The 20,737-nt window shown below is 44.8% G+C and overlaps 3 protein-coding genes and 2 long non-coding RNA genes across 8 annotated transcripts; 1 reads left to right on the forward strand and 4 right to left on the reverse strand.

Moving 5' to 3' along the window:
- Positions 1-294: 294 nt before the first annotated feature.
- On the reverse strand, positions 295-4,065 carry LOC132447737 (C-type lectin domain family 4 member C-like). Its single transcript, XM_060038678.1, has 2 exons — positions 3,448-4,065; positions 295-968 (listed from the first exon to the last, which is right to left on the reverse strand). The coding sequence occupies exons 1-2, from the start codon at positions 3,978-3,980 to the stop codon at positions 731-733; spliced, it is 771 nt and encodes a 256-aa protein (XP_059894661.1). The 5' UTR covers positions 3,981-4,065; the 3' UTR covers positions 295-730.
- On the reverse strand, positions 295-8,083 carry LOC132447739 (uncharacterized). Its single transcript, XR_009523187.1, has 2 exons — positions 7,830-8,083; positions 295-507 (listed from the first exon to the last, which is right to left on the reverse strand). It is a non-coding gene; the product is annotated as an uncharacterized LOC132447739 (long non-coding RNA).
- On the reverse strand, positions 8,081-8,848 carry LOC132448044 (CD209 antigen-like protein E). The gene has a single exon (XM_060039104.1). It carries the CDS (start codon positions 8,846-8,848, stop codon positions 8,081-8,083), a length of 768 nt encoding a protein of 255 aa, XP_059895087.1.
- An 897-nt stretch (positions 8,849-9,745) lies between these two features.
- Positions 9,746-20,638, reverse strand: ints13 (integrator complex subunit 13). 4 transcript variants are annotated; one of them, XM_060038672.1, is made up of 18 exons: positions 20,181-20,638; positions 19,586-19,842; positions 19,258-19,332; positions 18,842-19,044; positions 18,381-18,461; positions 18,145-18,235; positions 17,361-17,489; positions 16,914-16,937; positions 15,537-15,621; positions 15,002-15,094; positions 14,348-14,437; positions 13,891-14,069; positions 13,270-13,434; positions 12,430-12,584; positions 11,554-11,784; positions 11,014-11,144; positions 10,530-10,665; positions 9,746-10,063 (listed from the first exon to the last, which is right to left on the reverse strand). In XM_060038672.1, exons 2-18 carry the CDS (start codon positions 19,808-19,810, stop codon positions 10,027-10,029), a joined length of 2,130 nt encoding a protein of 709 aa, XP_059894655.1. In that variant the 5' UTR covers positions 19,811-19,842; positions 20,181-20,638; the 3' UTR covers positions 9,746-10,026. The 4 variants fall into 4 exon arrangements, with proteins under 4 accessions (XP_059894655.1, XP_059894654.1, XP_059894657.1 ...); XM_060038671.1 differs by having other exon boundaries at positions 14,333-14,437; XM_060038674.1 differs by lacking the exon at positions 16,914-16,937 and having other exon boundaries at positions 20,181-20,637.
- On the forward strand, positions 12,581-13,767 carry LOC132447741 (uncharacterized). Its single transcript, XR_009523189.1, has 2 exons — positions 12,581-13,084; positions 13,241-13,767. It is a non-coding gene; the product is annotated as an uncharacterized LOC132447741 (long non-coding RNA).
- Positions 20,639-20,737: the final 99 nt, after the last annotated feature.

Below are 20,737 nucleotides of genomic sequence, written 5' to 3' on the forward strand. Positions count from 1 at the left end.
AAATAAAAATCAATATAATTTTCCCTTTCAACAATGTCTGTTCAAAGAGACCAAGTCCAAACTAAATCCAAAAAATTTAAAATCAGAAAAACACATTAATCAAGATATGCTTTAACATAAGGTCAAATTCAATGCAGCAAACACAGCTGAATGGACACTACATTTACAGATTCAATGCAATTTACAAATCACAGTTTGTGTGCGAATGCATTTATGAATATGTACCTCCAAACGTGTTCAGTTAGTAACGCAAAACTAAGTGCAGACCTACAAGCCAATTCAGACACCAGGACAGAAGTCTACTGTTCCTCTGAACACCGTAGAACAAACAGTTAATTTATACACAAGTGGTTTGTTGTGATCACACTACATTGTGACAAAGTCAAGATACATTACAACAGAAAAATAATAAGCTGAGGGGGCAAAGGCAGCCCTAAATAGAGAACTAGTGTGGTTTGCAGCAACTGAAAACCAGCCAATGTCTGTCATGACTCTTTACTGCCTAACCTCAGACTCCAACCCAACAACTGTGGGAACATTGAAAAAAAATAATGCAACAAGAAAAGCATCTATGTACAGCTCCTTCAGTGACCAGGGAAGTCTCCATGTCATCTCCTTTTAAGGAGATAACACCTTGCAGCCAATCACAGCTCTTAGCGAATGGCAGAACTCGACAAGTATGAAACAAAACAAACAACGTCTGTTGGCATTAAGATATATATCATCTCAATCATTTCATTAAATTAAGTTCGCAAATCCCCAAGTTTGTGGCTTCACAGCTCTCATCCGTCCATTTAAAGTTGGTCTCCTCCCCGATCCTCCTTAAGCAGTTCTTCTCCTTGCCTCCATCAGGTTTCCCTGTGCTCCAGGAGGGGTTATCCACTGACAGGACGGTCCCATCGACCCATCTCCACAACCTTTCACTGGCCTCATCTGTCGCTCCGAGCCAGTTGTTCCCATTGTACCTGCTAATGAAGTCCAGCTCCTCCTTATCGTCCACAACCACAAGATCTGCTCTGTTGGAAACACAGAACTCCCTGCTCTTATTCCAGGATCCCAGCGCATTGGATAGACTGTAACACTTACAACCAAACTTAGTCCAACCAGCTTTGCAGTCCTGTTGGCAAAGCAGTGTGTCTCTCTGCTCTGTCAAATTATTCAGCCTTTTGGGAATTTGCTCCATGTCTCCGTCAATGTCCATGACTATGTTGTGTTGCACTACAAACCCAATGAGTCCAGCCAGCAGGGCAACAGACAGCAGGACCAGAAGCACCACCACAGCCCTGATCTGACACCTAGGAGGGCTCACAGGGTCCGGCTGCTGACTTCTTACTGTTCCCAGAGTATTGGAGGACTCCTCTGTCCCCACATAGTCCTGGTGTTGTTCTCTGATGCTCTCTATACTAGCGTAGATCTCCACTATCCTCTCCTCTCTCTCTCCTTGTGTGTTCCTGGCCTTGGTCATCATGTTGGGCCTGGCGTAAATCACCTCAGCCATATTCTGGTCCAAACTGTTTTCAGAGTTTCTTTTCGTCCTACCCCTACGGGTGCTTGGTCTTTCTGAGCGTTTTGAATGCCTGCATGTCAATCTTAACAGCTATTTTGATCAAACAGGAAGTATATTAACCAGAGGTTACTTGCTACATGTGCTTGCAGAGTCACTGTGTGGTGAGACACATCCCGTTTTCTTAGTAAGTGGTACTTCTAACACACATTAGTATGGAAGTAAATCTATGTCCTTGTTACTTTGTTATCGAATACATTTCCTGTGATTTGATTAGCGTTCTACAGACCGATACAATGGATAGGGCGTTTAGTAAGGTCCACCACCGTTGCTTCTCTCCACATAAAAAGCTACAGTCAGTGTTTAATGACGTAGATTTACATTTGAGCATTTCCTATTATAGGCTACTGTGTAAAATGCTGTTTAGAATTAACGTTTGTATCAAGAAAAAAAGTACCAGCGAGGGACGCTCTTATTCCCGCTCTCCTTGCTTGACCGCAATCTAGAATCTAGGATTGATTGCTCTTCCTTAGGTCCCCGGATGTTAACACTGAACTTCATACATTGAATTTTGCAGGTGACTTTGGTATGTTGAATTTGGGGCCGTTGAAGATATTTAAGTTGAATTTTTAAACGTTGAATATTTGATTTAGAATTTTTTACAATTATTTGTTGATAATTGAAAGAGTTGTATTCAGAGGCAAAAAATCCAGATGCGTTATTTCAATGCAGAAATCTTCCTTGCTTAGATTCAATGGCTTTTTTGTTTTCAAATTCTGATTGTACAGATTTACTTCCATAGTTCTCCCTCATGAACTCCCCAAAGTCCTAAGGAATCATCCCTTCATGATCAATCAACGGCTTGTAACAGCTCATCACACTCACACCTGGTGGTATTATATTACGCCTATAACCCATTTCCTGTATACAACAGTGGTAGCCGGGATAAGACTGTCTGGACGATGTGTTGATTCTTTGGTGAGAGAGCGAGGGCCTCACTGATGTGGGGCTGTGCGATTAAACAAATTTTATAAAGTATATTTATTTTATTCATTAAATGTCTTTTGCAGAGCAGCTGGATACATATTAGTACATTATTTTGTAAACATTTTCTATTTGAACATTTTGTGTATTTTTTTAAGGGGGACATTTCAAAGTTCTCAGTTCCAAAGAGTTTTTTTCTGAGAAAAATGCTAAAGCGCCTTAACAGTAATGTAACTGCAATAATTACAGATACATGAGTGACTGAAACATTAGATTTAAGATGTAACTGTTCTAAGCAGTGGCGGCACCAGAAGGATTTGAACCCTGGCACTAGTTGAGCAACCCAGGATCAGATTAAAAGACTAAACTATTTTTTATTGAATCCTAAAAATTAATTAAATATCAATATCATAGTCCCTTTGAACAATGTATGTTCAAAGGGACCAATACTAAACTAATCCAATGAATAAAATCTCAGCAAAACAAATGAATCAAGAGTTGCTTTAATAAAAGGTCAAATTCACAACAGCAAACACAGCTGTATACAAATTACTGTATGTGTGCGAATGCATATATGCATATGTACCTTCAAAAGTGTTCATTCAGTAATTTTAAGGAGATAACACCTTGCAGCCAATCAAAGCTCTTGGCAGAATGGCAGAACCCAACAAGCGCGAAACAAAACAACGAACGTCCTTTTATTTCTTTATTTTTTTATCATCCGTCATTTTATTAGATTTTGTTCACAAAGCCCCCTTCTCTTGCTTTCACAGCTCTCATCAGTCCATTTTAGGTTACTCGCCTTCCCGTAACCCCTTAAGCAGTTCTTCTCCCTGCCACCATCAGGTTTCCCTCTCCTCCAGGAGGGGTTATCCACTGACAGGATGGTCCCATCAACCCATCTCCACAACCCTTCACTGACATTATCTGTCGCTCCGAGCCAGAAGTACCCGCCGTACCTGCTAATGAAGTCCATCTCCTCTTTACTGTCCACGACCACCAGATCTGCTCCATGGGAAACACAGTTCTTCCTGCTCTTATTCCAGGATCCAAGCACTTTGGAAAGCAGGTAACATTTATGACCAAAGTCATCCCAACCACTTTGACAGTCCTGTTTACGAAGTAGTGAGTCTCTCTGCTCTGTCACATTCTTCAGCCTTTGGACAAGTTGCTCCACGTCTCTGCCCATGTCCATGACTATCTTGTGCTGCACTACCAACCCAAGGATTCCAGCCAGCAGGACAACAGACAGCAGGCCCAGAAGCACCACCACAGCCCTGATCGGCCACTGAGGAGGGCTCACAGGGTCCGGCTGCTGACTTCTTACTGTTCCCAGAGTATTGGAGGTCTCCTCTGTCCCCACGTAGTCCTGGTGTTGTTCTCCGAGGCTCTCAGTGGTAGCGTAGATCTCCACTATCCTCTCCTCTCGCTCTCCTTGTGTGTTCCTGGCCTTGGTCATCATGTTGGGCGTGGCGTAAATCACCTCAGCCATATTCTAGTCCAAACTGTTTTCAGAGTTTATCTTATCGTCCTACCCCTATGAGTGCTTGGTCTTTCTGAGCGTTTTGAATGCCTGCATGTCAATCTTAACAGCTACTTTGATCAAACAGGAAGTATATTAACCAGAGGCTACTTGCTTCATTAGCTTGCAGTCACTGTGTGGTGAGACACATCCTGTTTTCTTAATAAGTGGTACTTCTAACACACATTAGTATGGAAGTAAATCGATGTCCTTGTTACTTTGTTATTCAATACACTTTATTTTATTTGATTAGCATTTTACCGACCGATACAATGGATAGGGCGTTTAGTAAGGTCCACCAGCGTTGCTTCTCTCCACATAAAAAGCTACAGTCAGTGTTTAATGACGTTGATTTACCTTTGAGCATTTCCTATTATAGGCTGCTGTGTAAAATGATGTTTAGAATTAACGTTTGTATCAAGACTGAAAGTACCAGCGAGGGACGCTCTTATTCCCGCTCTCCTTGCTTGACCGCAATCTAGAATCTAGGATTGATTGCTCTTCCTTAGGTCCCCGGATGTTAACACTGAACTTCATATATTGAATTTTCCAGGTGAAATTGGCATGTTGAATTTGGGGCCGTTGAAAATATTTAAATTGAACTTTCTAACGTTGAATACTTGATTTTGAATATTTTAACATTGAAAAAGACAGGTGAAAATGATTTGTTGAAAATATTATAAGAGTTATATTCAGAGGCAAAGAAATCCAGATACGTTTTTTCAATGCATAAATATTCCTTACTTATAATTCAATGGCTTTTTTTTCAAATTCTGATGGCACAGATTTACTTCCATAGTTCTCCCTCATGAACTCCCCAAAGTCCTGAGGAATCATCCCTTCATGATCAATCAACGGCTTGTAACAGCTACTCACACTCACACCTAGTGGTATTATATGACACCTTTAACCCATTCCCCGTATACAACAGTGGTAGCCGGGATAAGACTGTCTGGACGATGTGTTGATTCTTTGGTGAGAGAGCGAGGGACTCACTGATGCAGGGCTGTGCGATTCAACAAATTGTATAAAGTGCATTTAGTTTATTCATTAAATGTCATATAGAAATTGCAGAACAGCTGGATACATATTAGTGCATTATTTTCAAAACATTTAGTATTTGAACATTTTGTGTATTTATTTAACATTTCCAAGGTCTCAGTTCCAAAGAGGTTTTCTTTGAGAAAAATGCTGAAAAAATGCATCATGTTTTCAAATTCAAGTTTGAAAAAATTGTTTGATTATTTTGAATAATCGTGATTTTAATATTGACCAAAATAATAGTGATTATGATTTATTCCACAGGGGAGCAGCCCTACGGTGATGCGGTAGTCGTGACCATGGACATATTATAAAATGGACAACGGATTCCAAAATGGCGCCTATTCATTCCTATGTAAACCATGTCGTTGACCCGCCCGCCGCAGCCCTCGCTGATGGAGGGCGGGTCCTCCAGGGTGGAGCGGGTGCTGTTGAGCACGTGCAGGAAGATCTCCCCGCCGTGGCTGCTCAGCATGTGGCTGATGACCTTCGACCCCGACTTCCGGGGCTGCTCCAGCAGCACCGATCGGCCTGATCAATACAGGTGAGTCAAATTAAATCGATTAATATCGAGTTTCAATAAGGTTTATAAATCGTTAGCTTCGTAGCATAATTGCCCGAGTCATATTTTGGCCGAATGATGATATCTAATCTAACTCTACTGTCCTGAGGCTGCTGATTCACTGTGCCTCATTGGCTGTATCCTAAGCCAATCAGGGTGCTTTTTAATTTCCATAATCACTGCCTAAGTCATCTATTTGACTTGGGCATTTTTGACGCTAAATACAAGATAAACCTTGGTATATGTCTTAGGCAATAATGCTATGAGTCTAACGAAAGGTTTAAACATGTTTTATTTAAATGTATACCCTTTCTCAAAAACCCCAAAACTTAATTTTTTCACTACGTCTCACTTAACTTATAAAACCAAATCAGTGAGTCTGATATGTGGTCAGACTGTTACCAGGTGCCTGCGTACCGTAGAGGAGGAAGTTGGTGAGGCAGGACGAAGGACGGCTGTTGACGTCCGTGGGGGAGATGCGGTAAGTGCCCGTGCAGTAGTGCAGCTCTGCAGGAGGGGAGAAATATCCCTATAGTTTAAATCACAACTAACCCAGGAAACCATGAGTCTATCACCATCAGAAAACTCACTAACACACTGTAATTGACACAAACTTATCAGAATAGTTCCTAATACCAAGGAAGAAAGAATATATTATGGTTGGTGGAATAGAAAATTATATAAAATGTGTGATTAGCAGATGTGAGTGTGATTAACCGTGACACGCCGTTTGATAATCGGTGTTTTATCACAAGTGGGCGTTTCCACCTACATGTATGATGGATGGATCTGCAACATTTTCTACAATCCAATGGGGAGTCTGGTAGACTGATCTATCCATCGTACATCTAGGTGGACTTCCACTAAAACACAAGAAAAGGCAGAATTCCAAACGGCTTGTAATGGCTGATCGCCCCCACACCTGGTGGCATAATAAAGGCATAATGTCACCCGTTTAACATAGTATTGTTGCTATGTATTGTTGCATAGAATTGTTACTACCAATATAAGCAGTGGAAGTAGTGTGAGAGCTATGTGCCTCTTTAGTCGCTAAAGAAGCGAGGTAGTTCTTCAGACCAAAAGTCATGCGCTTTACAATCGGAGAATGATGAGGATCTGTGTTATTGGGACTCATCATTATACGTTTGGTTTTAAAAGAAAAAAGATTCCACCAACCGCCCTTGAAGAACTCCTGGTGTGCGTCTCTGTGGCATTCTTCTAATCTAACACACATTTGAGCCTTACAGGTCTTGGCTTGAATAAAGTTACAGTTCCCAAGCGGAACCGCCGTTTTGCGAGAGCGGTGTTATAAATGCATGAAGGATAAGGCACATGTACGTGTTTTTGTAAGTCATTTTTTTCTGGGAATAGATGTCCTGCACCGTTTTGTGCTGGCCCACCCCATGATCTCTGCCTACGCTACTGACCACTTCAGTGTCAGACTGGTAGCCAACCCAGTATCACAATTCTTTTTGTTACTTTCATGAATTGATAGTAACAATTCATCTATTGAAGAAAATGCCGCTTCAGAAAATACTCAGAATGCATCGTTTCAATTAGTTCTCAACCAACGACAAAACGCATCATCCAGGAGAACGCTTCCAGCATCCCCCGAGTCCTCCGTCTCCGTGGAGGTTATGGTCCATGGTTACTACGGTAACCAGGATCGGATTAAAAGACTCATTTTTTTTTTGGAGTCCCAAAAGTAAATTAAAAATCAATGTCATCGTCCCTTTGAACAATGTCTGTTCAAAGGGACCAATTCCAAACTAAATCCAATTAATAAAATATCAGCAAAACATTAATCAAGAGTTTCTTTAATAAAAGGCCAAATTTACGACAGCAAACACAGTTGAATGGACACTACATTTACTGATTCAATACAATTGACAAATTACTGTGTTTGTGAATGCATGTATGCATTTGTACCTTCAAAAGTGATCATTTAGCAACGAAAAACTAAGTGCAGACCTACAAGCCAATTCAGACATCAGGACACAAGTCTACTATTCTCTCTGAACACCGTAGAACCAACAAATAACAGTGTTTTGTTGTGATCACACTACATGGTACCAAAGTGAAGATACATTTAAACATTGAGAAAAATAATCAAATAATTAGCTGAGGGGACAAAGGCCAAGGCAGCAGAAGCAGCCCTAAATAGAGAACTAGTGTGATTTGCAGCAACTGAAAACCAGGACTCTTTACCTCCTAACCTCAGCCTCCAACACCAAGAGCAACTGTGGAAACATTGAATAAATAAAGTAACAAGAGAAGCATCTATGTACAGCTCCTGCAGTGACCAGGGAAGTCTTCGTGTCATCTCCTTTTAAGGAGATAAAACCTTGCAGCAAATCAAAGCTCTTTTCGTATGGAAGAACTTAACAAGTATGAAACAAAACATCGATCAAAGATTTAAGAAATAGTCAAAGAAACAAATCAGTCAGACAATGAAATGTTCCATACATCAATTGATTAAATGATTTTCACAAAGCCCATAGTTTCTGGCTTCACAGCTCTCATCTGTCCATTTAAAGTTGGGCTTCTCTCTAACCCTTAAGCAGTTCTTATCCATGTCACCATCACGTTTCCCTCTTCTCCAGGAGCGGTTATCCGCTGACAGGACGGTGCCATCAACCCATCTCCACATCCCTTCACTGGCCTCATCTGTCGCTCCGAGCCAGTTGTTCCCGCCGTACCTGCTAATGAAGTCCATCTCCTCTTTACTGTCCACAACCACAAGATCTGCTCCGTGGGAAACACAGAACTTCCTGCTCTTATTCCAGGGTCTCCGCTCATTGGAAAGCCGGTAACATTTACAACCAAACTTATCCCAACCAACTGGACATTCCTGTTTAAAAAGCAGTGCGTCTCTCTGCTCAGTCACGTTCTTCAGCCTTTGGAGAAGTTGCTCCACGTCTCCGTCCATGCTTACAGTCTTCGTCTTGTGTTGCACTGCAAACCAAAGCAGTCCAGCCAGCAGGGCAACAGACAGCAGGACCAGAAGCACCAACACACCCCTGATCGGACACCGAGGAGGGCTCACAGGGTCTGGCTGCTGACTTCTTACTGTTCCCAGAGTATTGGAGGACTCCTCTGTCCCCACGTAGTCCTGGTGTTGATCTCTGAGGCTCTCAATTGTAGCGTAGATCTCCACTCTCCTCTCCTCTCCATCTCCTTGTGTGTACCTGGCCTTGGTCATCATGTTGGGCCTGGCGTAAATCACCTCAGCCATATTCTGGTCCAAACTGTCAGAGTTTACCTTATCGTCCTACCCCTATGCATGCCTGGTCTTTCTGTGCGTTTTGAATGCCAGCATATCAAAGTCTTCACACCTCCTTTGATCAAACAGGAAGTACTTCAACCAGAATCTACAGGGGCTTGCAGAGGCACTGTGTATGGTAAGACACATCCTGTTTTTTAAGGAAGTGGTACGTTTTTGTGCATCACTTATGGTAATAAACGTAAGGTTGATTGTCCGAAAAGACCAAAATACAGATCAACATTCTTCAAATACACATTTGAGCCATATGCCATTGCTAAAATAAAGTTACAGTTCCCCAGCAGAGCTGACTGCCCATTTGTGAGGGAGGTGTTATGAATGCACGAGTGATAGGGTACATGTACAGTACATGTTTTTGTGAGTCGTCTTCTTCTGGGAAAAATGGCCCACACCATTTTTTACTAGCCCACCACATGTTCTCTGCGTACGCTACTGACCACTTTGGTGTCAGCCTTGTAGCAAACCTGGTATCACGCTTTTTATTTTGTTACTCCCAGGTATCATGAATTGATACTAACATTTTATCCATTGAATGTCCCCTCAATAGAAGAATCCCCGTGAGTTAAAGGTAGTTAACAGGCTACCTACCAGGTAGGTAGACGGACAAGTAAGCCATCCAATCATTTCATTTGGAATGAAATGAAACCGGAATGAACTGATTGGACAAGCTTAGTATAGGCCTGGAACATCCAAAGATGCCCCATTTTTGTTAATGTTTCTGAGCATTCGATTCATGTATTGCTGTTGGGATGTAAAGAATATAGCCAAGACTATTCTAAAATGAATTGCCTTCCCCAGCTTTAATCCACATCGCTTCAATTAGTTCTCAACCGACGACAAAACGCATCATCTTGTGACAACTTTATTGCTTTACACAACCTGTGATCGGCATATCTACAAAACAAAGAACTTTGAATAGAAAAACAAAAGAATATATAAAAAAACTGAGAAGATGCGAGGTCGGAGCTCAATGTCTGTTTGTATCCAAGTGCCCGTGTAGGAAAACCAAGTCGGGAGGAAAACGGTCTCGAAGTCCCCCCCCGAGGCCTCTGCCTCCTTGGAAGGGCGTGGCCAATGGTTACCACGGTAACCATGGTGGCGGCTGCTGCTGCTGTGAGGGTGTGCTGAGATCATCTGGAGGCCTTTCCGTTTTCATGGACGTCCATTCTGAGGCCAGGGGATAAAAGGTAACAAATTAAAAATAAACTTAACCCATGCTTTTTTTGAATGATCCATCACTACCAAAGGGTGTACCACATACTACATCGATGACCCTTGACCTGCCATAAGCAGCTGCAGAATGACCATGTTTGTTTGTTTGAACAGAAACACGTGTGTCTATACCATAAGTCAAACTCAACCCTCTGCAAAAGCAATAAAGTATTTACAGACATGACACAAGTAACAAGAAATGATTTGTACGGTCATTTGGCGGATGCTTTAATGCACAGTCTTAACAATAATGTAACTGCACGTATAGCTAAATATATATACAATCAATCAATAAATAAATTGATTTAAGATGCACCGGTTCTAAGCACGGGCGGCACCAGAGGGAATTGAACCCTGGCACTGGTTGAGGGACCTAGGATCGTATTGAAAGGGTTAAACTTAACATGTGACCTTCACCCACCCGTTGTCGTCTTTAAGGTGCTGGTAGAGTTCAGCCTTGTTATTCACGGAGCTCGTCCTGCCGGCAAACTCCTGGTGCTTCCTGGAATTGGCCACCGTGATCCGATTGGTCCACAGCGCCAGAAGAGAGACCGGGCCTGGAAGACGGACAGAGAGAGAGGAGCTGAGTACTGCGTTTTCATTGGCTGATGCCGTTATTGATTATTCGGTTATTGGCCTGGGCCCGAGTTTTCAGATTATGGTTCAGGCCAGAAAGTGTAAAATTACATTTAATTATCCTGATAAAAAATAAGTACAAAATGAAAAAATTGCAATAATATTTTAGCTTTACCTTTTTATTTTATTAAACTCAAACAAGCTCCTTGTATAAAGACCTGCCAACTCCTAAATACTCCTTGGCAAAATGCTAGGCCTACAAACACACTGGCAAGTGCTTTAAACAGTTTTAAATCTCGAACAACATGTATCTTTCACATCAGGCTTACCTTTGGCCTTCTCCGAGGGCTGGACCTCCTCTATGGCCAGGCGCGGCTTCTTGTTCAGTGGCTCCGGGGAGTCGGGCGAGTCCTTGATCACCTCAGACTCCTGCTCCTCTTTCTCCAGCGCCCCCTTCAGCCTGGGGGATGTAACGAGGCAAAAATGACTACATGTAGGAGGGAGGGACGAAACTCTCTAAACTTTAACCGATGGGTTCAAAATTAACAAATCACAAAGAGTTTCCCCTTAAGAGTTCTTAACCCCTTAAGAATTCTTAAAACTTAAGGGGACATGCTATTGATAGAAAAGTTACAAATCTTCAACCTTTTTGGGATAATATATCATAGATTTTCCGCATGTAGGATTACACTTTAATCAAAGACTGACTAACAAGTGAATTCAGAAACACATGGAGCAGTTGGGGGGGCTTAGGACGCCCACTAATAAACAAAAGACCTCTCTGAGCCCGGCCAGCTCAGCACTGGGTCGGTCTGACTGTGTGTACCCCCCCGTTCGTCCGCCCCGGCGGCCGAGGGTCCGCCCCCTACCTCTCCGAGTCCTGCCAGGCCCGGTCCTCCGGCTCCTTGGTGCCGTTCTTGTCGGGCCGCTCCTCGCGGTCCTCCCGCTTGCGGCCCCTCTTCTTCCGCTCCTCCTCCTCGGGGGGCTTGCTGCGGCACGCCACGATGCAGTCCAGCACGCGCTGGTGGCGCTCTGAGCCCGCTGCGTGCGTCTTCACCAGCGTCTCCAGCTCGTTCCACATGATGCGGTACTGCTCGTCCCTGGGGGGGGGGGGGGGGGGGGGGGGGGGGGGGCGGGAACCAGAGGTCTCGTGGTTAATACCGACGCGCGTGTCTCCATGACAACGAGCGACACCGTACGAACAATCGATTTGACTTGATTTGATTGGTCGAAATCCCCGTAGGAAAACGCTTTTCCAGCATTCCATAGCATAACCATATAGGTGATACGCCTCGTAGCGACACAGGTTCGATTCCCACCTGTGGTCCTGACCTACGCTTTACATGTAATTCCCTCTCTTTTGCAACCCGCCTTCCTCTCTCTAGTCCCTGCCATGTCCATCACGGCACAAAAACGGGGAGTCCATTCTCCATTGCTGGTTTTAAACGCTGGCGCCGTAGCACTAACATCGGCCCTCACCTCTTGGGGCCCTTGAGGATAACAGAAGCCACTCTGGGATGTTTCTGGATTTAAACGTTGGCGCTGTAGCACTAACATCGAGCCTCACCTCTTGGGGCCCTTGAGGATAACAGAAGCCACTCTGGGATGTTTCTGGATTTAAACGTTGGCGCTGTAGCACTAACATCGAGCCTCACCTCTTGGGGCCCTTGAGGATAACAGAAGCCACTCTGGGATCTGTTTCTGGTTTTAAACGTTGGCGCTGTAGCACTAACATCGGCCCTCACCTCTTGGGGCCCTTGCCCCGGGAGCCCACGGTGGAGATGGGCAGGGGGTCGTTCTTCCTCTCCATGTCCACCAGGTTGTAGACGGTCTTCTGACACGTCAGGACGTCCTCCTCGCTCAGCGCCTCCTTCACGATCAGGTTGGCCAGGGGGACCACCTGGGCGAGAGACATGGCCACGCAGGAGGAGACGGAGAGAGAGAGAGAGAGGGAGGGAGAGTAAGAGTGAGAGATGGAGAAAGGGAGAGAGAGGGTATGAAAGAGTGAGACAGTGACTGAGTGCAAGAGATATTGCCGAAGAGAATTGATTGGAGTTTCAATTCTTCTTTAATATGTTTGTCATTACAGGCTCTTGCAACCCGTTCTTTGTGGACCATCAACTGACAGCTGCCAAGTCCCTCAAAGGTAACTTTGTTTTTATTGGTCGGAAGTTAAACACTGTAAATGCCTCTTCCATTAGATAGCAGATATGAAAGATGTCTGACACATATTGATGATGTATGGACAGTTGGCCTATTACTATGTGTGCACCTCTGGATGTTGATATATTGACAGTATTTATGAAGTTAATGATTATGTTGGTATGTATGTATGTATGGTCTGTGGGCAGTGAATAATGAAGATGGGAGCCGATCGTTGATATGAATTATTAAGTGCGTGTGTGTGTGTGTGTGTGTGTGTGTGTGTGTGTGTGTGTGTGTGTGTGTGTGTGTGTGTGTGTGTGTGTGTGTGTGTGTGTGTGGTCCCCGTACCGCCTGCATGTTGAAGATGGTGGCCTAGGAGATGATTGTTGATATGAATTATTGTTAAATTAGCTGTGTGTGTGTGTCTGTGGTCCCCGTACCGCCTGCATGTTGAAGATGGTGGTCTGGGAGATGATCATGGGCCAGTAGCGGGTGTAGCGCTCCAGCTGGGCCTTGGCCCGGTCGGCGGGGAGCCGCCCCCCGGGGTTGGCCGCCGTCTCTGCGACCGGAGTCAGCCGGTTCTCCCTCATGAACTCCCCAAAGTCCTGAGGAGTCATCCCTTCATGATCAACCAACGGCTGGTAACGGCTAATCACACTCACACCCGGTGGTCTAATGCGTCACCTTTAACCTATTCTTTGTATACAACAGAGGTAGCCGGGATAAGACAGTCTGGACGATGTGTTGACTCTTTGGTGAGAGAGCGAGGGACTCACTGATGTAGGGCTGTGCGATTGACCGAATTTTATAAAGTATATTTAATTTATTCATTAAATGTCTTATAGAAATTGCACAGAAATTGAACAGCTGGATACGATTTGTACATTATTTTCGATCTGAACATTTTCTATTTTCAAATAGTTTTTTTTGGAGAGAAATGCTGAAAAAATGCAACATGTTATCAAACTCAAATAGTTTGATTATTCGTTTGAATCATGGTGATTTCAATATTGACCAAATGAATGGCGATTATGATTAACTCCACGGCGGAGCAGCCCTACGGTGATGCGGTAGTCGGTGACGCGCCCGCCGCAGCCCTCGCTGATGGAGGGCGGGTCCTCCAGGGTGGAGCGGGTGCTGTTGAGCACGTGCAGGAAGATCTCCCCGCCGTGGCTGCTCAGCATGTGGCTGATGACCTTCGACCCCGACTTCCGCGGCTGCTCCAGCAGCACCGATCGGCCTGATCAATACAGGTGAGTCAAATTAAATCAGTTAATATCGAGTTATCTATTTGACTTGGTTATTTTTGACGCTAAATACAAGATGAACCTTAAAATATGACTTAGGCAATTATGCTATGAGGGTAACGAAAGGTAAAACACGATTTAGCCAAGCGTATAGCCTGTCGCAAAATAAAAAAAAAGCTCTTGTCCTTTTTACTACATCTCCCTTATCTAATAAACCCTTCTAATCAGTGAGTGGATTGTGTGGTCGGACTGTTACCAGGTGCCTGCGTACCGTTGAGGAGGAAGTTGGTCAGGCAGGACGAAGGACGGCTGTTGACGTCCGTGGGGGAGATGCGGTAAGCGCCCGTGCAGTAGTGCAGCTCTGCAGGAGGGGAGAAACATCCCTGTGGTTTACATCACAACTAACCCAGGAAACCATGAGTCTTTCACCATCAGAAGACTCACTAACACACTGTAATTGACACCAACTAATCAGAATACATCCTAATTCCAAGGGGGAAAAAATATATTACGGTTGGTGGAATAGAATACAATATAACATTCACAATATGGTGATGTATCTATATTAGAGCTGTCAGTTAAACGCGTTATTAACGGCGTTAACGCAAACCAATTTTAACGACGTTTTTCTTACGATTAATCGCGATTAATCGTGAGTTAACTATGGCATTAATGTGATTAATCGTGATTAAATATTTTAATCGCTTGTTGACAGCCCTAATCTATATATCTTTTTCTAATACTGTCATTAGAGCACATCTCATCCAGGCCGCGACACATTATCTTTTAATGAGCATGCACATAACGACAACACCCTGATCACAGCACAGTGTTAAGCTAACCCTCCCTCCTCATGCGTGCTGGCTTGAGGGACCGAAACCCCCCCTGCCCCGTCCCCGGTTAAGGGTGTCGTCGCTCAGCCTACCGACGCTGTTGGTCCGCGGCGTGCACCACTTGAGCGTGACCGTCTCCTTCAGGCCGCTGTCTCTGCTGGTGCTGCCCGCCATGTGCAGGTCGCCTGCAGGGGGCGACACAGCAACAGTCAGGCGTTGATGTTATGACGGCCAGCATCAATGGTATCTAAGCATTTATTCTGTGAAGTAGCATCAGTTATTCAAAGGGATTATGTTATGACACCAGGTTTGGGTGTGATTAGGACACACCCACTTGTGATGTCACTAAAACACAGAAAAGGGCAGATTTCAAACAACTTGGAATGGCTGACCACCCTCACACCTGGTGGCTTAATATCAGCCGTTTAACTTAGTATTGTTGCATAGAATTGTGACTACAAATTAACACTCTCACACTGTAACCAACAGTGTTAGAGCTATGTGGCTCTTTGGTCGGCTAAAGAAGCTAGGTAGTTCTTCGGACCAGGGTTAGGGTTAGGGATCAGTGTCATTGGGACCCCTCGTAATACGTTAACGCGTTTGGTTTTAATTAGCTTCTCAACCCACCGCTCTTGAAGAACTCCAGGTGCGCGTCTCGGTGGTGCAGGAGCTCCACGTCGTAGTTGGCAGACGTGTTGGCGTGCTGCTCTTCCTACGCGAGTACGGACAACGTTGAGCAGTGATACACAGTTCGGTGCGGCCGTGTACACGCACGTACGTAGGTACAGACACACATGCACAGAGATGGGTGAACACTGCTGATTTCATGGTTCAGGATGGGGAGGGTACGGGTGAGAGGCCGAAGGTTCAGTTGGCTAATCTTTTAATATGTTTAATTATGCAAATCAGCCTTTTCATGTTGGTTTGGACTTCCTTCAGATAATACATTTATGGACAAATCTAAAACGTACAGAACACTTTCCTTTTAACAAACATCTGTTGTGGTGAATGGAATACTATCAACAGTTGGATACAGCGAAGTGGAGGACTAAGATGGCCACAGTTTAAAAACAACACTACTTATCATGATAGCACAGGACACACGGGCACACGGAGACACGACAAAGGAGATGCAGTAGAGGTGGGGGGTTCACATAGATGGGACCACTATGTCTGGATCGCTATGGGCTAGACTGCAGATTTGCTAGAGACGGACACCAAACTCTTGGGAAAGTCAAGGAGAGGCATAACTGGTCACAGAAGACTTGACGTTAAACTAAAAATGTCCCGCAGGACAGAGACGGTCAACAGTTTGTACGCATGTCCATAGCGTACAAGTGACTGAATAGGTGGTTTTGTATATTTTCTGGGGGTTTGTACGTTTAAGCTTTATACTTCGATTAACTAGTGCAAGGGCTTTTATTAATTTCCTTCATCCTCTGAGACCAAAATTGCCTCTCCTTTACTATGACCTAAATACATTAAATCGTATACAACACAATCGTCCAATCGGAAGGGTGGGAGGAGGGGAAAAAAAAAGCTGAAATTGAAATTGTTAGCCTTGCACTACCAGAAGTAAAAGCAGCTATGAGGAGTCAGCACTCTATGATAAAAGCTCTGAACAATGGCAAAATAGACTGTTGCGCTCAATGCAATAACTGTTATTAAGAATTGTTGCTATTTTTTAATCTTCAAAAAATATTCTAGCCTGTGAGAGCCGGAATTCAGTCAAATTAAGATCTGGCAAATAACTTTTTTCTTTTCTGTTGTCAACAGGAAATGAAAACACGTATTTCTTAATTTAATTGATGTGCCACCATGAAGGTATTTTGCGAAGAGCTCACAGTATCGATCGTCTGAATCCATTTTAATTAATCTAAAGTGCTTTTCCTAAAAAACTAAACATAAACTCCTCATTGAGGCTTTAAGAGGTGTGTGTGGGCTAGCTAAAAAAAACGCCAAACTCCCCTCAGGTTTTTCATGCGTGTGTGAGCGAATACTAACCTGTTCGCAAACATTTAATGTGGGCTAGCAAAACAGAAAATACAGCATGAAACCAGCAGCAGGTTCAAAGGTCAAGATCAACATGCAGATGAGATATTTCCAAACCATGCAGATGAGGAACAAAATAAAAAGAATCAGCCATGAAGGATGGGTAGAAGCACACTCAAACAGACAAAGATAAAGTAAAGTGAGTATAGGTAGCCGTTTCTTTTGTCTTTTAAATAAGTTCATTTTCGTTTCTTACATTTATCTTTTTGCACATTCATAAAAATGACTTATTTTATAACTATTCATTCTTATGACTGTCCTGTACTTCTGTGCCACACCCACATTTCCCATCGGGGGATCAATAAAACAGATCATCCAGAACCCCCTTGTACGAGTCTAGTGTTGTAGGGAGTGGGGGTGCAGCTGTTCAGGCTGAGGGCCACAGAGCCGCTGCCTTACCTTCATGGGGATGTTGGTGATGGTGGTGGAGGCCAGGTCGAAGTGCTGCTGCACCAGGATGTTGAGCTTGGTGGCCAGGTGTCGGCCCGCCCGCACGCTGTGCACCTCACTGGTGAGTAAGGGGGAGATCTGGCCGGGCCAGGCGGCCCCCGGGTGTCAAAACACATTTCTTCAACCCCCCTTCCACGTTTGAAAGTTGGCGAGTGCTTATCGCACCACGCTCGTCGTTGGCTTGTGGCCGTTAAGCGCTGGTTATGATTCCACGTCGACACAACGCAAGGAGCCCGCAGACGCTTCGACGCAGTCGTGAATCTGGGTTGGTTCTGCGTCGGGTTTTAGTGAGCGGACCAATCACAGCCCTTACTGCCGTGTCGCCTCGACGCAAGGTTCACATTTTTGGGAGGCCCTTGCGATTACCGATTACGGAAGACCCGTAAACCCCCTTGCGTTGCGTCGACGTGGAACCATAATCAGCCCTTTGGTCATGAGGCGGTATGTTCGTACACACAGGACTTTTTTATTCGTTTTAATTATTTTGCTAGTCCAAAAGGCCTGCGGCAGGTGTCTGCATATCATAACCCCAATTCCCCTGAAAAATCTGTTCCTTAGAATCCAGTTATCAAAAGCAATAATTCTATAAGTCAACACTGTGAAATGCTTAATTGATTGGCAATATTTAACGAGAGTTTTTTCCTGGTGCATCTGATGCATCATCATTTGTCTTTATATATGGTACTTGTGGGGAAGGTTTTTACATTATGTACAAATGTTTCAGTGAGCACACCTCTTTCTTTGGTCGGTCGGACACCAGTGCGTCCTCTCCCATGGGGAAGATGTGCACCAACACCAGCTCACACTGCTGGATGGCCATCAGCCTGGGGGAGAACACGGTCACTTCCCTCCAGCCAATCAGGTAGACGCAGACTCACACATAGTGCCCAAAGGGAGGTTTTTAGCAAAGGGGCCTTTTCGGATGCCGTCATCGGTGCGAGCCTGACCCCGTTCTCGCGCGGTACGTACCTGTCCGAGCCCGCGGCCAACTTGTTTTGATCCATGAGCGTCTCCTGGATGCAGTCTTCTAACATGCGCACGTGTGTGTCGCTGCGAAGACACACCGAAATATATTGGGACTCATAACAGGTTATTATTATGGCTGTTGGTGACAAACCACAATTATACAGGTACTCAGGTTACTTCATTCATCCAAGGAGAAAATGTAGGTTATAATTGCTTTAGAAATGATATATTAAAAGATATCATAAAACTATAAGAACACAAATGTAGATTAGGGCATACATAGCAAAAAATATGTTGGTGTACAATTGCAAAATTAATTGATGCATATTTGTGTCATGCAAAGATTATGAATGAACAATTAATAAAGGAAACGCAGTGATGTCGCCCGTTGGGTTTGAACAGAGTGTACGTCCCTGCCCTCCCTTGTGGATTCGGGGCGGAGCTCCCGCGGGGGGCCCACCCACCTCTTGGCGTTGGTGAGGCAGATGATGCGGCCGCGGTTGGCCACGCGCTCGGCCGTGTCCATGAGCGCCGTGCGCTGCTCGTGCTGCAGCTCCGTCAGCTTGCACAGCGACTCCACCGCCGCCACCAGGCCGTGCAGGACGCTGCAGCACTCGGGGTCCTCGCGGGGGTTGGGCGGCCCCACCGCCGCCAGCGCCGACATGAGCTACGACCGCAGACAGGGAGGAAGTGAGAAGAGAGAAACAGGAAGTAGGAAGGGGGCCCAGCCTTACCCGCAATCACCTAAACCCTTTTTTGTCACGAGACGATGATGTAGAGAGCGCTACAGTTAGGACGGCTTGGGCCGTTGCGTTGAGGTTTTCGTCCACTCGGTCCGTGACGAGTTGTTTTTTGCGTATCGAAGGGTGCCTTGAATTACCTCGTGGGTGCTCTGGTCTTCCTGTCTCCAGGTGTTCAGGATGTGGAACTCGGAGTCACTCACAATGTAATTAATCTGTGAGGAAAAAAAAGACAAGTGCACTCTTTCTGTTATTAGACAACAACGCCAACTGATCCTATGTAACAAATGGCCTCCAGAGACGAGAGACACAAGACCTAAAGACGAGGCGCGCGCGCGCGCGCACACACACACACACACACACACACACACACACACACACACACACACACACACACACACACACACACACACACACACACACACACACACACACACACACACACACACACACACACACACGACTGACCAGCTTGTTCAGGGGGTACACGTCGTAGAGGATCCGGCAGTACTCCATTGAACACTCGACCGCGCAGGTCCACAGCGACTTGGACACGGGGGCCAGGGGTATGACTCCCTGGGCGCGGCTCTTGGTCAGCACGTCACACTCCACCTGCTGCCGGCTGGACTCGGCCATGTAAGGGCAGTGGTCCACCACGAAGGCCGTCTTGTGGGCCACGGAGAACATCTTCATGGTGGAAGGGTCTGGGTTTGGGGTTGGGTAGACTAGAAGGAGGAAGAGTGGCATTAAGGTACATGGACGAAACATAAGCACACACTTTTCTGTTGTGCTTGACTGGTACCTTCGCCTTCAACCATCACACTCCCTTATCCAACTCTTAGTATACATTTTGATTGAGAAAATCAATGCATGCAAAAATGTGTCATGCAGATCAGATGTACTTTGTTTATCCAAGATGAGAACTGAGGGTAAAGAATTTAAAATAAATAACAAAAAAAAAAAAATGACCGGTATGAACCTTATGTTAAGGGTCAAATTATTCCTACATCACCACAGAGTAGTGTTTATAATAGATCAACATGAAGCATAAAGCCAGGTTTACCTTGTGATTGTGACAGACCGCGGGCCTCTCCCTCTGAAGACCAGCTAAACCCGGCCAGGGGTTACAGATAAACCTAACCAGCTAAACTGTGTGGCCCAACTACCTAATAGACGAGTGACCTAACTGGAAATAATACGTTTATAGCATTTTTATTAACTAGGATTACCCGAAGGCGAACATGTCGTGGATGTGTTACGACCACGTTAGCTGGTAGTGCCCAACTCCGTCTGCTCTACCGTAATACCTATAAAAACACAATTCCTACCGTAATACCTATACAAGAACACCATCTACACGGGTCACATTTTGGTTATATACGGCTGGTATTGTTTACACCCAATAGAACTTCGAAGGGATACAGTGTTCACGGAAAAATAAACTATTTAAAAGGAGCTAGGATGGTTTGTTATTAGCGGAACTGCTTAACGGTGGGGGGTTACGTTACTAGTGGTCCGACGGGGGCGCTGAGCCAGGGGCGCCGCGCTGCTGAAGGTTCCGGTGCAGCTCAAATAACCAAACCTCTGCCTAAATTAAATTTAAAGAATAACTTTTGTTTT

Source organism: Gadus macrocephalus, chromosome 19 (genome assembly GCF_031168955.1).
Source record: "Gadus macrocephalus chromosome 19, ASM3116895v1".
Classification (NCBI taxonomy): Eukaryota; Metazoa; Chordata; class Actinopteri; order Gadiformes; family Gadidae; genus Gadus; species Gadus macrocephalus.

Excerpts from the sequence above, each read along its gene's own strand:
- LOC132447737 (XM_060038678.1), bottom strand. The coding sequence starts at position 3,980 with ATGGCTGAGGTGATTTACGCCACGCCCAACATGATGACCAAGGCCAGG. Across the intron at positions 969-3,447 it reads GAGATGGACTTCATTAGCAG|CAGGTACAATGGGAACAACT; the intron begins GTACGGCGGGTA and ends GGACTTCATTAG.
- LOC132448044 (XM_060039104.1), bottom strand. The coding sequence starts at position 8,848 with ATGGCTGAGGTGATTTACGCCAGGCCCAACATGATGACCAAGGCCAGG.
- ints13 (XM_060038671.1), bottom strand. The coding sequence starts at position 19,810 with ATGAAGATGTTCTCCGTGGCCCACAAGACGGCCTTCGTGGTGGACCAC. Across the intron at positions 15,622-16,913 it reads CATTAAATGTTTGCGAACAG|GAAGAGCAGCACGCCAACAC; the intron begins GTTAGTATTCGC and ends GTACTCGCGTAG. Across the intron at positions 10,064-10,529 it reads CACCTTAAAGACGACAACGG|AATGGACGTCCATGAAAACG; the intron begins GTGGGTGAAGGT and ends CCCTGGCCTCAG.